This window comes from Trichogramma pretiosum, unplaced genomic scaffold, assembly GCF_000599845.2.
Source record: "Trichogramma pretiosum strain Unisexual culture from Peru unplaced genomic scaffold, Tpre_2.0 scaffold3, whole genome shotgun sequence".
Lineage (NCBI taxonomy): Eukaryota > Metazoa > Arthropoda > Insecta > Hymenoptera > Trichogrammatidae > Trichogramma > Trichogramma pretiosum.
In genome coordinates, this window is record NW_019641698.1 from 5,107,916 (window position 1) to 5,124,021 (window position 16,106).

A 16,106-nucleotide genomic window follows, 5' to 3' on the forward strand; every position below is an offset into this window, starting at 1 on the left:
GTAGCTTATATTCATTAATGGAAATATGCATTATTGATGTATCAGTAACAAATTATGTAACAGCACGAGTATATGCTGTGAATCGATTGATGGACATATGTAATCGAAATCAATAATACAACTTTGAGATTTACCAATTACCTGTGTTGACCGGCATTTCATTGATTCTCTGAAGTAGATGAGACGATTATTATTTACATTTGCATAATTTTTTTTGTTACATGATATAGTATTAATAATGTTTTGATTATAAATTTCTGTGTCGGACTTTGAGAAATTTTAAAAACAAGTGTCAAATACGATCATGATTTTGCTGACTGAAAACTTCACAACCATAATCGTATGTTACAGAGGGACCAACATTTGCTATGGCAATATCGAACGTGACCATCCCAGTGGGGCGGGAGGCTGTACTGTCTTGCGTCGTCGAGGACTTGTCAAACTACAAAGTAAGCACGACATAAAAATATCTATCGCACCCAATTGTACGCGCTATTTTTACTTTTTTCCAAAAAATATCGAAAATCCCCCCGAAACTTAACATCGGCCGGCGCTCGAGTGTATTGCTCGCGCGGGTGGCACACACACATACACATCTGGAATATATACGTCGAGCAAAGCCCGTCGAGCTGGGGAAACTTTCCTTTTAAGCGACGACGACAATATAACGACGACGATGGCAACGTCAACGAGGCGTGAAAAGTGGTACTTAAAGCTCTTGAGCACTTCGATTGCTCAGCACTAAGGTATCCAATGGTTGGGCGCACGCGTTCGCGTGTATTTTCGTCCTATAGCATTGTTCGGTCAAGCGCGAAAAAGGCAAAGCTTTCCACCGGGACTGGAGGACGACGAAGACGACGACGACGACAAATGTGTTTGTATAGATATATCGTAGACGAGCTTTAATCGAATTGTAAGGTATCCTATTGATTTTTTGCTACAAGATTCTGTTTACTTTTTCAAGAATCAATTAATTTCAAAAAAAAATTTCATACTGCCCCTCTGTAACAGCGCAACCCGAGTAAGTCCAAAAAGTCCGATTTTAAGCTCGAGACGTGGCTCGCACCAATATGCGTCGCTACTTGAATTTTTAAGGCTAAACTTGATAAGCGAAGGTGTACTTTTCTAGTAATAAGCGTTTTAAAATATCCTACGAGTGCATAAAATTCAGGTTCTTCTTTCTGACTTCAATTTAAACATTCCAAGAGTCTGTTTTCCCGCGCATTTCAAAAGATCCATTAACTTAATTACACGGGAGCGAGAATTTTGAATATAAATTGAACTGTTGAACTGCAGTAGAGAGCTTAATACTGAGTCAAGCTCGTGAATGTATAGCTCATATTACTCTCTCCGCTAATAGGCAATTTGATTTTATCGTACGTGGGTGTTTTGTTCGCGCTCGCTAACCGAGTTTTTTCTTGCATGTTTGAAAGACACGGTCTATGAATAAGATTTTTACGCGCAATAAAATCTTTAGCAGCTCGATTGGCTTTAGAAACATATTCTTGTGCACCTTTTTTTCAACGCAAATTGTATACAGTTGAAAGTCAATACCCTTGATCGACAGCCGGAATATGCGATATAAAAGTTCTACCGAAAGATGGGCGCGTGTATAAAAAAGATATATATATTGAGGATTTGATCATCGAGTCGAATGGGCTTAGGATATTCTCACCTCTCGCGTCTATATGAGTATCATCGCTCTCAATTTGAGAGGCGTCATGTATAGTTATGCACACCCGCAAACTCGTTTCCAGAAGTGAAAGCTTACATTATAACGCCGTTGCTTACGAGTAAAAACACACATCATCGAAGCGCCGTGAAAAAAAACACACCTCTTTGGATACCATGAAAAAAAACACACCTCTTTGGAACGCTGCGAAAAAAAACACACCTCATCGGAGCGCTGCGAAAAAAAACACACCTCATCGGAGCGCTGCGAAAAAAAACACACCTCATAGAATGCCATGAAAAAAAATACAGCACATTGGATGCCGCGAAAAAAAACACAGCTCACTGGATGCCGCGAAAAAAAAACACACCGAATCGAAATTTGTTGCGTTTTTATTCTGCTGTGTTTTTTTTCGCCGCATCCAATGAGGTGTGTTTTTTTTTCGTAAGCACAAGACCCTTATTGCGCAGACTGTCCTTTGCTCCAGCACGTGCATGTAGCCTAACAGATTTCAAGTTTCATTATTAGTTTTATTACTTTGAAAGCTCACTCAGAAATTTCTTTTCTTAGCTTATTCTTTCGTGCTCTATGAGAAATGTCCGGCTCGCATCTTGGTTCAAGCGTTGCGTCCGTTAACAATGCAAATTAAAACTTGCATTTTTCATATAATACGAGTATTTTTGTACGCGCGATGGTCATTTAAAAATGAAAAGCTTCGCTAAAGGGTTTTGTTACGCAATACTTATGTACAAGAGATAAAAATTATAATGGATATACAAAAAATGGTTCAGGATAATTCAAGCCAGCTTTTGACCTTTTCATTCGACTGAACGTGCACGTTGCTAAAGCCCAAGGGATTTTTTTCCAACGTTAAGAGTCGATAATGGTGGAGCTTTTTCGGTGGGATTTCGTGTTATATCTCACCTAGCACCTATGTGGCTACTATATGTATTATATAAAGAGAGGGGCTCTGGTGTTACTATAACAGACCGTCATGAGTATAGTATGTATCTTATGTATAGATACGAGTGCTGCTCGTTGAAACCGCCACCGGCAGTTTACTCGACAAACCACTCAAGTTTCTCTTGTATAAGTCTTTCCACTGCTCACTCCGCTCTTTCAACGGGTATATTAGCCAAGAGTCAAAGATTTTAGTACTTTGTTATTATAGCTTTATATGTTCTCTCTTTCTCTCGGAGGTAAACATATGATTTTTTTGTTATTTTGATTTTCGATTCACAATCCTTTGAAACTCGAATTTAAACAAAAGTTGATGTTCTTTCTAGCGACGCTACTCAAACACGCAACACACAAGTATGTTTGTCAGTTCGTTACATTCTCTGCGCGAACCATTTATGCAAGCATCGTATGAAATTTACAGCAAATATTTGTATTATAAAGTTCGGCGTCACAAATCTCACATGTATTCGTACGTGTGGAAGCGCAGATACGTGCTGGTACATATGGCAACATTAACAGACGCACATTTTGCATAGTGCCGTAGTAACACTGCAATTCATAATAACTGTTTTTTGATACGACCTCTCTGCAACGCGTGCAGCAGCACTATTTACAAAACACTGAATACTCGGCATTTATATGCTCGAACAAACTAAATTATTTTACAAAAGAATAAATATTCTTCAAAGCGTAAAATAATGCAGGGAAAATAAAAGGAAATACGGATTCTATTACTCTCTTCGTACGTACGTATACATTTCTATAGGCATCATTACCAACATCCGCCAGCATCGGCCGATTCACCTCATTACGCGTGAAGTTATGTTAGCTCGTTCATGAACTTAATTCTCTTTCTTGAATGTATGTAGAGTGCGACCTTATCCTAGGCAACGTGGAAAACAATAATTCATAGGTTAGAAAATAGCACAGAAAGCTAGCTTATTTTCTCGCAAAAACGTGTAGGAATGTCAAAAGCATTGTCATTAAAATGGAGCTCGCAAGCAGCAGAAAGAGAGAGACAGAGAGAGAGAAAAGGGTAGAACCTGTCTGCGTCCTGCACACACACTTACACTATATAGATATGAGAAAGTGTGTTATAAAGTCCATATATAGTATATTATGGAAGGAAAACTTTGAAATTTCACCATGGAAGGCGGTCCTTATAGGGCAGACGCTTTATGACTCTGCAGCAAAGCTAAAGATAAAAACTGACTTTACGTGATCGTGGCTTTATATGATATAAGTTTAACCATCGTCTCTAGAAAATAGGAATAATGTTAGGGAATTCGCACAGGAGTCAATTTAGAAGTAGCTTTTTCACACGTTTTTACTAATTAAATTTAAACCCTTTGCAAAGTAAATCCTGGGACACTGCTTACTCTTATAGAATTCATTAGTACAAGACAAAGTTGTTTGCGGAATCCGAAAGTTTATTATCAAGTCTGACTGTGCATTTTTACTCGTGTAATTTTCGGTAGAAAACAGAAAATAAATTCCTCAAAGAATCCTCTAACAGGTGTAAAAAATTGTCTTTAAACGCATCGTCACTTGGCTATGCTATCGTTTTCACATTTAAAATATCCTTTCCAAAAGTACGCATTAAATGAAAAAGGGGAAGAATTTGTTATTTTAACGAAATTGCCGGAGTATCCAGCTCAAGATAAGAATGAATGATTTTTTTATATTCTTGACTGATATTCTTTTCTAGTTCAGTATATGGTCAGTTGATTCAACCACACTTGGTGAGGTTACAAGGAATATGAGAGAAAAAGCGAAAACGAAGCTATGCACACTTAGAAAGGAAAGATAAGGAGTCCGCATAGTATAACAGGATGAAGCGCGCTAAGAGAAAGCTGAATACGTATATGAGCAAACTCGTGCTTGCATGGGCGTGTTCGTTTACGCGCGCGTGGAGAGGAAGACGACACGTGACGACGAACGTTTGTTATTTTTCCTCGTGCGGCCGAGCTTTGTTCCAGCGCGTTTTATATACACTCGGCAGTAGTCACGTGGAAAAAGAAATATAGAGCAAGCTCGTCAACTCGTAAAGGAGGTGTGAGCTTTTCTCTTTCATGCAACGGCGATGGCTTGCTTTGTCTCTCGTAATACATATCCGATTCTTTGTCAAATCGACTGGGTAGAAACATTTTTACCTAGTCACTTTAATGAACATGTTTAGTTTCATTCGGCCAGAGGTCCTGATTTCATCAACATTTTTGAAAAAGTTATTTCTGAGTCTGATGGAGATTTAACTGAAGAATGTCAGAAACATTATTTTTGGAAATCTACTTGTCAATGAAACATTTTTTCCGGTAGTTAAAATTTTCGAAAATTCTGTATTTGTCGGAAAAATTAGCTCAGAGGTAATCTACTGCATCTGATCTGAACTATTATATATACCAGAAAAAATAACACATTTATTTTATAATGTTCAAAACAATCTCTGAAATAGTATAATGGGCTTAATAATTTAAAACAAGCAAGAAATTAAAGTATAAAACATACTATATGTGAGTGAGAGTTGCTTTTGAGTTCAAAGTACTTTTAGAAGTTTGGTTCAAGGTTTTGGAGATGTTACGAGTTACTTGGATTATATTTAAACTCTATCAGCAGTAATAGCTATGACTAGGTTAAGGGGTTTCTGGCGCATCGGGTCCAGAATCAAGATAAAACTTTTTCAATGAATTAGAATGCGTTGAATCGAGTGGTCACCTCAGATCTTCCGTGTCGCACAGAAAATGTTGAGATATTTGACTTTAAAGTTCCGAAAATTAGTGGGCTCTTATGAAGCTGTCTGATTAAAAGACAGTAATTGACATTTCATAAACTTGAGAGTTCATATATAAACAAATTTATACTTGTGAAGAAAATTTTTTGGTCTTTCCAATGATACACATTAAACTATCTTTGGATCTCGTGGAAAAATTCAAATTTTTTACATCAAAAAGGAGATCGACTTTTACGTCAGAAGGAAAACGATATTTTTGCAAAAAATCAATTGATGTAAGTACTCGTAAGAACCGTCTCACGGTTTCTTAGTCGTAGTGTAGGTAACATATAGGAAAATCGATCACATATATTACACGGATAAACATAGAGGTTTAAATTGAAAAAAAATTGTTCATATAAACTCATCATAACAAACTCGACAAGTTAAAAATAATAGAGATATTCGTGTTGTGATTTATCTGATCGCAATGCAATATTTCAAACAACAAACATTCGCCAAAGTTTCTTTGATACATTTTACAAATTTTTATCTTTTTCGTTCATATAAGAATTAAATTTACGTCTTAGAATATTTCAATTCCGATGCTAATTTTGAATATTGAAGCACGGAAGTTTATAAATACACATGGTTGCCCACAAGGATGTCATGAAAAATAAAAATGATTTTCTCACCCCGACTCTTAACGAGTAGATCGAGTCTCTATTGTTTTCAACTTATCGCTTGGTCAGTCGGGTGCAAAACAAAAACAGATTCCCTGACTGGTCATTGGCTTTGTTTGAGCTATTTCGCGTGACAGTCTTTTTCTCTCTTTCGTCCCTACACACAATATATACATGAAAAAAATCGATCGTACAGCAAGCGCGCGACTCGAGGAAATTGGAATCAAGAATCGTGCGGCAAGTCTGCACAAATGCGCGCCTCTTGAATTCGTATACGTTCGAATGAAATAAACGTGTGTGGATGTGTGTCCGTGTGTTTGAATCGGCAGAGAGAGAAAGAAAGAGAGAGAGGATCAGCAACCGCGATACATACACGTGCATGTGTACACAATTCACACCTACGGACGAGTTCATCCTCCTGGTATAAAGTTCGAAATCGGAGCGGCGCGAAGCAATAGGACTGTCCGTCGTCGATTTCCTCTTCGAGTAGCAGCACCCCCACATCGTTCAACCATTGATTTGCAGCGTTCGAGCGGCATCTGAACACTATATACATTCTCCACTCTCGCATTTCTTCGTCGTCTTTTATATTTGCATGCCAAGCTATACGCCAAGGCATATCTAGCTCTCGCTGTACCCATTTTTCTCTCTGAAGCTTTGTTCTTGTTTGCTTGAACAATTCTTTTAATTGAATTTTCCTGAGATTGATATCTTGCGTGAGCCTCCGTGCCAATCTAGTTTATATAGACGTACACTCGGGGCACGTTTCATTCTGCAACAGCGAGGAAACGTAAAGTTAGCGCAGAAGGGGTCGTCGCTGCGTCGAAATACACAGCAATAAAAACAATGGTTACACGGATAGACGTAGGCGAAACCCCTATTAGGCTAGATTCGCGTTTTCTCGCAGTCGCAGAACTGTACAACAAGTGCATCTAACGCTGTGCTCCATGGTATACCAAGTTGATTATGATATATTTCTGCCTTCTACGCTGAATACGTCAACTCGACGATGCGAAGATTTGCAAGTTGACTATATGTATTTTACGTCACGCATCGTTGAAAAATGGCCGATGACAATCGAATAGAGCTTACGTGGAAAGAAAAAGTGCGAACACCGCTGATAGATGATCTGGCTTTTTTCAAGTTAAATCGAAGTATACTAGAGTTTTATTCTTTATATCCCAAGATGAAAAAAAAAAGAAATTTGTAAACGTCAATCGTATATAGAATTGCAGATTATAAACTCCGCGTATGTTATCCCTTTACGTTCGCGTATCATCAAAGGGAAATTTTTTACTTCAAAAAAAGGGACTCTCGCATTCGCGTATCTGTACTTCGATTGAGAAAAAGAAAAGGTAAAGGTATTTGCATCGATAATGAAAATAAATGCGAAAAGGCTGGTATATGTTCTGTACTACAGACCAGAAGGACTTTCTGTAACGAAAGTAGATGCGGTCGAAAACTGGTCAAATAATTCTTAGGCTTGGCGAATTTAAAATATTTTTCGAAGTAACGCAATTTTTATCCTTCTCAACGAATTTTTTTCGGTACAGGCTCCACGTAGGGATCGATCGAAGCTTGCTCGTCCTAATTTGATAATAATTCCACGATCTTCTCATTTAAAAAATTTCAACGAACTTGGCGTGCACTTTTTTAAGCAACGCTCATCGATTCAACGGTAATTGTTGCCAGTTTCAGTGTAATAATGGCCATGATTCGATCATTCTCTCAATTTTTTCCCCCTCGACGTGCACCACCACGCGCATCTCTAGGAATGCAAATAAAAACAAGTGGCTGTAAAATTAAATTGTCCTCCGTGAAAAAGCATAGCGCGCGCCAGAGAGCTGCACTGCAAAAATAACGAGCGAATTTTGCGAGCCAGTGGAGAAGAATAACTTCATCGAGGATGCTATACGGAAAGCGAGCGCATGTATAAAATGCGTACGCAGAAATTGAACCGCCACATACATACCGCACGTTGCAGTCCGCAATATGGATGTACGTAACGGTGTAGAGAGGATGCTCAACTTTGTGCTCCTCGCCTGCATGTGTGGGCATGTGCGTGTGGGTCTATATGTGCGTATGCGTGTCGGGATTGGTTGCGCTCGTAGGCAGCAGCGTATCGAAATACATACGAGTGCCATCTATCAGCCCCGCTCGCGCGTACGCGGACAACGCGACAAAAAGTAATTTAGCGTTTAAGACGATTTATTACAACGGATGATTGAAACGAGCGCCACGGCCAACTTGTCGTTAATTACTGATGCGGACACGAATTAATTTCATTCGATTTTGTACCCGTTACATCAAGAGGGTTTCGGTCGGACGTGATCCTGAAAGTTTTGGGTTTTGCATACAAGCAGAGAGACAAAACTTTTTTTCCATGATGAAAATTGTAATTTAACAAGCTACAGAGGTGGGAATTATCAAGTCACGGCTGAACTACAGATCTCTATATTGTTCTGCGGATGTATCTCTGGCAACAAGTGTACAAGTAAGAGAACGACGAACTCGAGGATCCTTGTACTATTTCTGCCGCTATTCAATAGAGCGTCGTCGCACAGAGCTCGCCGATTATATAGCTATACAAACTAGTAGAGCTGCTAGATCGGGGGAAAGAGGAGATCGTCTACCACGAATCTCGACAGGAGCGATTATATAGCTATTAGTAGTAAAAGTCAGACGAGCAGAAGCACGTCACGTTTCTCCGCAGTGTAGCTGGCTCGCCGCGTGCCTTCCTTGAGCAGCAGCTATCCTCTCGAAGCGAGTTAGCTTGCACGAAGGAACACATATAGTATATTACTACGCGCGCGATACGTTGGGATCAGGTTGGAGCTGGTTTACACCACGGCGGCAGCAGCAGCAGCAGTAGTAGCTGCACCAATAGGTGCAGTACGGCGATGCTCGTATGGCCGGAGGCGACGCATGGCACGTGGATAATGGAGCATGCGAAGCTCGTTTCCTAAGCCATAGTATACGTATATGAGTGTGCGTCTCTCTCTCTCTCTCTCTCTCTCTCTCTCTCTCTCCCACTCTCTTTACTTCCTTGCCTGTTTCTCTCCGGCACCTCGAGGGGATGGAACGCCGCAGATAGATCAAGTCACCCTATCAGATAATTAAATCCCGGCCTACATGTACATGCCTCGGCGCTCCTCTGCAGTACGCGAGTGTATATACTTATATACATTTACAATTGCGACTACTCTCCGTGTGTATACGAATGTGTGCGTGCGCGCTACACGTCGTATGCTGCGCATGTATGTGCGCGGCATATATGCACAGCTGAATGTTTTAGCTTGGCACCTTGTGGCCCGGGCTACGCGCCAAATTGCAGGTAATTAGTGCATCTCGAGGCTCGAGATAGTGTATAGTAGGGAGTGCGAGCGAGAGTCGTCGCGCTGGTGTGGTAGCGAAGAGACCCGAGTAAGCACAAGTGATGCTTATGAGTCTCGATCTTCTTCTCCGACTGTGCAACTGTGCGAGTGTGGAGTTTCTCGTGGTGCGGCACTTATACTCGTCTGCTGCGCGTTGCAGCACCAACGGCGCCCCTACTCGTACACGATGTACTCCTCTTGCCTCTCGCTGCTGCTGCAGCTCTCTTCCTCTCTGTGTACACTGGCGCGTACATATACGAGAGAGCTGGAATACTCAAGTTTGGTCTAGTAGCTATCTGGCTGCAAACATACCAGCGTCGGCATGATTTTGTAGCTCTCTGCGCTGTGTGTGAGTATATAGGAGCATATGCGACGAGGCTTGCGAGTGCGCGTATACACACTTTTGAGTACCGGTGACGTTTTGACTCGGTGTGCTCGCGAGAGCGAGAAGAAAAGGGAGAGTCGACCCTGCACTAACAGCAGTAGCAGTAGCAAGCCAGTCGTATATGCAATCTGCGTATATACGTATGCAGTGTAAACAATGATTCACTGATTAGACCGGAGGCCAGATGTACATGTGTGCATATACGGTTTGGTCCAAGTTTATGCGCGCATATACATCGCATCGCAACACATTCGACTCGGTCAATTCAAGATTCAAAGTTAATTAAACACTTTGATGTATTATCGAAGATGACGACGATGATAATCATTCTGACGTCATCCTTGAATATGAATGCGCGCTTCCTATTATCGAATTTCAATTCATGTGAATGATCATCCTTGCGGCTCGCGAGACTGGTTTATGTACCATTGAGTAATGGATCTGAAGATGATGACCACTGACAGTTGTTTGTTCGTACTTTGTCCAACTTGGGAATACAACAAAATAATTACATGCCTTCGAAAAAAATGTTAAAACTTTTCTAATAAATAATTACTATACGAAAAATTTTTTGAACTTACGTAGGGTCGATGTCTGTACAAGCTCATACACTCGTCTGTAGTTACTCAGTTGAAGGCCGATAAGAGAAAAGTTTCGCAGTACATTCATTAAACTTTCATTCAGCAAAAGTCTTTTTAGACTTCGTTCGAAGCTGGCAGTGCCAGTAAACATCTTGTTAAAAACTTCATCTTTATCGATCTCACTCAAAAAATTCCCTACGTCCGTCTGTGTTATATACGTATGATCAGGCTGTTCAAATATTTACACGTTTCTGTATACATACTGCACACACATACATGGGTTCGAACTCTACAAACGAAAAGTCTTTTTATCTAAAATTGAAAATTTTCAATAGACTTGAGGATGAAATTTATGGTTTCAGGCATTCGACACACATACACACACACATACAGCAGTTCGTTTCCCATTTCCTGTTCTGCAGTTTCGCGATCGCGAATTTAAAGTTGTACCTCGACTCGCACGAGAGTCATGTTGTAGAGTCTTTATCCAAATGGCACTGTACGGAAAAGAAATGGCGAGTGTTCTTCTATATAAACTGAAATTAGTAGCGCAATACCAAAGCCATATTTTTCTAGTATGCTGTAATGACGCCGTTGGATCTCTTAGTCTATTGGTCTAGGCAATGCCCATTAACCGCTAGCCTCTTAGATCACTTTCAAATTATCTTGGTTATAGGTGTAGAAAGAATTGTGCGAGAGTGGAGGCAACTTGATTTTACTGACCAGTCGATAAGTGTGCGGCTGTCGGTAAAGAAGGTAGTTGCCCGTTTCTACTTTATCGACGTTAAGGATTGTCGAAATGATAGAAATGGCAATTATTTAGAGCGTAAGATATAGATCTGATAGGTAGTTGATTTGTTGGAAGAACGATTATTCTGAGCATACGACGGAGGTCGATGGCACCTGAATACAATCGCCGAAGATTTACACTGCAACTATTCTGCGCATACGACGGACGTCGGTAGCAGCTGAATACAATTGCTGTCGGAAGAGATGACTATTCTGAGTATACAGCAATAAACTGATAACACCTGAATAAAATCACCGGAGGTTGCACCGCAACTATTCTGCGCATACGACCGAAGTCGCTAGCCACTGAATACAATTGCTGTCGGAGGAGATGACTATTCTGGGTATACAGCAATAAACTGATAACACCTGAATAAAATCACCGGAGATTGCACTGCAACTATTCTGTGCATACGACCGAAGTCGCTAGCCACTGAATACAATTGCTGTCGGAGGAGATGACTACTCTGGGTTTACAGCGATAAACTGATAACACCTGAATAAAATCACCGGAGGTTGCACTGCAACTATTCTGTGCATACGACCGAGGTCGCTAGCCACTGAATACAATTGCTGTCGGAGGAGATGACTACTCTGGGTATACAGCAATAAACTGATGACACCTGAATAAAATCACCGGAGATTGCACCGCAACTATTCTGTGCATACGACCGAGGTCGCTAGCCACTGAATACAATTGCTGTCGGAGGAGATGACTACTCTGGGTATACAGCAATAAACTGATAACACCTGAATAAAATCACCGGAGATTGTAACAACTATTCTGCGCATACAACACTTATGTCGATAGCAGCTGAATATAATTGTTACAGAAGATCGAGTGATTATTCTGGGCATACGGCAATGAACCGATAGCTCCTGAATAAAATCACGAGGTTTATAACACTACTCTGCGCATACAACACCTATGTTGCTAGCAACTGAATACAATTGTTATAGAAAATCGAGTGATTACTCTGGGCATACGGCAATGAACCGATAGCTCCTGAATAAAATCACGAAGTTTATAACAACTACTCTGCGCATACAACACTTATGTTGATAGCAGCTGAATACAATTGTTATAGAAAACCGAGTGGTTACTCTGGGCATACGGCAATGAACCGATAGCTCCTGGATAAAATCACGAAGTTTATAACAACTACTCTGCGCATACAGCACTTGTGTTGGTAGCGGCCGAGCACAATTGTTATAGAAAGTCGAGTGATTACTCTGGGCATACGGCAATGAACCGATAGCTCCTGAATAGAATCACGAAGTTTATAACAACTACTCTGCGCATACAGCACTTGTGTTGGTAGCGGCCGAGTACAATTGTTATAGAAAGTCGAGTGATTACTCTGGGCATACGGCAATGAACCGATAGCTCCTGAATAAAATCACGATGTATGATAACTACTCTGTGCATACGACACCTATGTCGATAGCAACTGAATAAAGTTATCGGAAGGAAGGGTCATAGACTGACGGAAGGAAAGGTATACCAAATGTATTTTACTTACTCTTGAATTGAGTGATATCCTTTATTGAAGTAACTTGATTGAAGTTCGTCGGAAGGCGAGAGGAACGGATTATGCGACAAGTCCAAAAGGACGGAGTAACTAACTCTGGGGACGAGGATAGCTACGATGTTGCTCGTTCAAGAATCGAGCGACGACTGATCGAATAGACGACTTTACTGGGCTAGCTATGGGCTATTTATACGAAAGCCGGACCGCTCGAGCGGGCCAGCCGCCGCCGCGGGGTGGGAGTTGATAGGATGGGAGAACTAAATGTTTAAATGAAGGAGGCTGGGAAAGTATTGTTTATAAAAATATAAGAGTTGGAAATCTGGATTGCTGGGAAAATTGCCCTTCCAACGATACCTCATAATACATAAATAGTTATAAAATAGTTACAAAAATGATTATAAATAATAGTTCATACATTCCGCTATAATGTTACTTAGAAAAATGGTTAATTAATTCATGATATCAATATTAATGTTATAATATAATTGTAGCACACGTATATTTAGTTATATAAAGATTAATAATTGTATAAATATCGTACGAATGAATATTAATTGTAACTTGAGTTTGTAACTCAGAATTAACATTTAATTATACTAAATATATTTGTGCTTCAATGTACAAATGGAAGATGATTAATTTACTTGAACTTAGATTAAATAAATAGTTGTAATTGTTTAATTAGCATAGAGTTATATAATGCATGACCGATAATAATTATTAGTTCTGACGCAACTTAAATATAACAAACAATAGCTAAAGGTAGATCATTAATTACTAAAAACCATTGATAATATTGATTTACACTAGGTTGTTTTCGTAGTTAAATTAATAATTAACACATCGTAGTGTAATAAGCCGACGGCTCTTGAGTCGGTTCGTTAACTAGGAAGGTAGTTGAGTCTGGTGTTGATTTACTCGTCTTAACAAATAGAATTTAATAATAATTATGGCTACATCGAGGCGTAGTTTGTTTACGTGATATTACCTAAAACATTGTTCATCAAACCACATGTACAAAGGATCGAGAATTTTCGATGACGAAGTCGAGTTTTATTGCCGTACATATGGTCCGTGTGAAAAGCAATAAAACTCGAAAATAGAATCTCAACGGTCGCTCGGCGCATGAATAATACGTTTGAACTGTATGTTATAACTACTTACAAGTAAAAAGAAAGAAATGAGTAATATTTCGAGTTGAATATTATTTTTGAATAATTCGACAAGCCGTCATATAATCGACTTGTCGACAAACGTTCGCGATCAGACCATACGGCTAGCGGGTTGCATTTGCGCAGGCTGACTCTGATAGTCGGCGCGCGAGATAGCCGGGTTGCCGTAGTGAAGGCTGACTCGGTAGTCGGCGCGCGAGAGTCTGGAAGGCTGCTTTACTGCAGGCTCGATTCACGGGACGTTACAATGCATAACCAGTAAAAATGAAATAAATGTTTCAATTGTACCGATATGGACTAAAAAATGACCCAATAATTCATTCGAACGCAACTTAATCATAATCTTGATAAATAACTCAGAGCACATTAAACAAGAGTATGTGAAGTAATCGGGATTCTCATTACAAATTAGAGTATCAACGAATCAGAGTCATGATTCGAAAAGTTAGCTCACGTAGGTTGGATTTGTAATGATATTTTGCTAGTTCCAAATAGAGAGATGCGCTGTAAGTGGGTAATCAGGTGAAAGCAAGTACCGAATACCACACATGAACTCGAAGTACAGAATTGAAATGGTTCTCGAATAATAATCCACAGCTCGTTTATACGTACATGCTACATTTACACCCCAGCGCACAGATGCGATTCCGGTTAGATAAAATTAAAATGAACGCGAAACGTAATACAGCTTTCGCGCATACACTTGTTATTGCGCCAAGCCGCAAAACCATACCGAGCACAAAAATTTTTCTTTTTTTTTTACTTATATTTTTTGTAACCTATGGAATAAGTCACTTGGTAAATTTAGAATAAATAACTTGAATTAAGTTGACCAAAGTAACGTTAAAAAAATTTAAATTGTTCATTAATATTTAACTGAAAGGAAGCCGGTCTTGCTTGACTTAACGTCGACTTGTACTACTTACATAAACAATTTCAATCTTCTGATTGTATATAAATCTTTACTTCGATCTAAATATTCATTGTGTGCAATTAAAATACTAAAAAGCTGAGAACCCATAAAACATATCGCAAATGGTTTTTATTTTAAGTAAAAGCATTTTTAGCGCCGGAGCTGTTGGCGAGTAAAAACTTTTTAAATTTTACTTATTAACACCGCCCACCCGTAAACAATAACTGAATCCAATTTGTCTTTTTAAACATGTACGCACATTAGCACAATAGAGTAAAAAGGTAATCTTTCTTCCTTCTTTTTTTTTTATTATTATTGTCCTCGACAAGAGATGCAAGTGCGTCCAGTAAAAAAAGTAAAGTAGCTAGTTCTCTCATTGTTTAATGTAAATGCAGTCAGGAATTCGCGTGGCATGAAAATTACCAGTTTTTAAAAGTAATTTTAGGGTAATAAAAGTACAAAGTTCCGCTGCAGCGTTGATATAACTCAGTGGGTCACACAAAGCAGTCCACCAGCGTCGAGATACAAAAATTATGTTCGAAGCCTGCATTCTCTCACCCTTGGCTTCCTCGTCGCTATCCCGTGGGGTATCTTGGACACTTTTCGTTGCTCCACGTGCGCAAGAGGCTCGTTATTTCCAATAAAGCCGAGAGCTGCGTGGGCTATATATACTTTTTCGCGACTACGCGCGCACGCATACCTGCAGCAGTAGCAGCAGTAGACGAATGAAACCATTTTCTCATTTCAGCCAGCGGCTTTTCCACTTATTTTCTCTCTTCTCTTTTTTGTACGTCGGCGTTTGTGTATGTATAGGAGAGCATTTTTTTGTGAAGCGTGCAGTAAAATGTCCTGAGCCAATAAAGAAACAGGAGCTTTTTTGAGCCCATGCAATGCTTGTGCTCAGAAATGTACTTCGCTTTTATTTTAATTGTACTTTGAACGAAAATTTCAAAGAAATTTTTCGCATTCTCAAGCAGAACGATGAAGATGATTATAGTAAATGCAAAAAATGAAATGACAGTTAAAAATATGTTTTCAAATGATATTTAGATTAATCGATACTGCTTAAAAACTAACAAAATTTCTATTCGTGATTATTCAAATTTCAAATCTGCTTATAACAGTTGTTATTATAGCCACGAGTACAAAATTATCATTTAGAACCTGTTAAAACAGGCCATCGATAACTACACGTAATTATGATTTTTAAGCTAAAGTGTTATACGATGTTGAAATTTAGCCAAACCCGTGAATTATCGTCTTGGAACAATATATGTCAAATATGTTCTATGCGTAGCAATATTCTTGGCAATTAGCCCAAGAAAGATTGATTTTAAA

At 39.4% G+C, this 16,106-nt stretch overlaps 1 protein-coding gene across 2 annotated transcripts in view; it reads left to right on the forward strand.

Moving 5' to 3' along the window:
- LOC106650930 (opioid-binding protein/cell adhesion molecule homolog) overlaps window positions 1-16,106 on the forward strand; it is an 84,739-nt gene that overhangs the window by 61,506 nt on the left and 7,127 nt on the right. For both annotated transcript variants that reach the window (XM_023462364.1, XM_014369207.2), the window contains exon 2: window positions 352-449. In XM_023462364.1, the coding sequence (XP_023318132.1) occupies window positions 352-449 (98 nt within the window). The remainder of the gene's footprint in view (window positions 1-351; window positions 450-16,106) is intronic.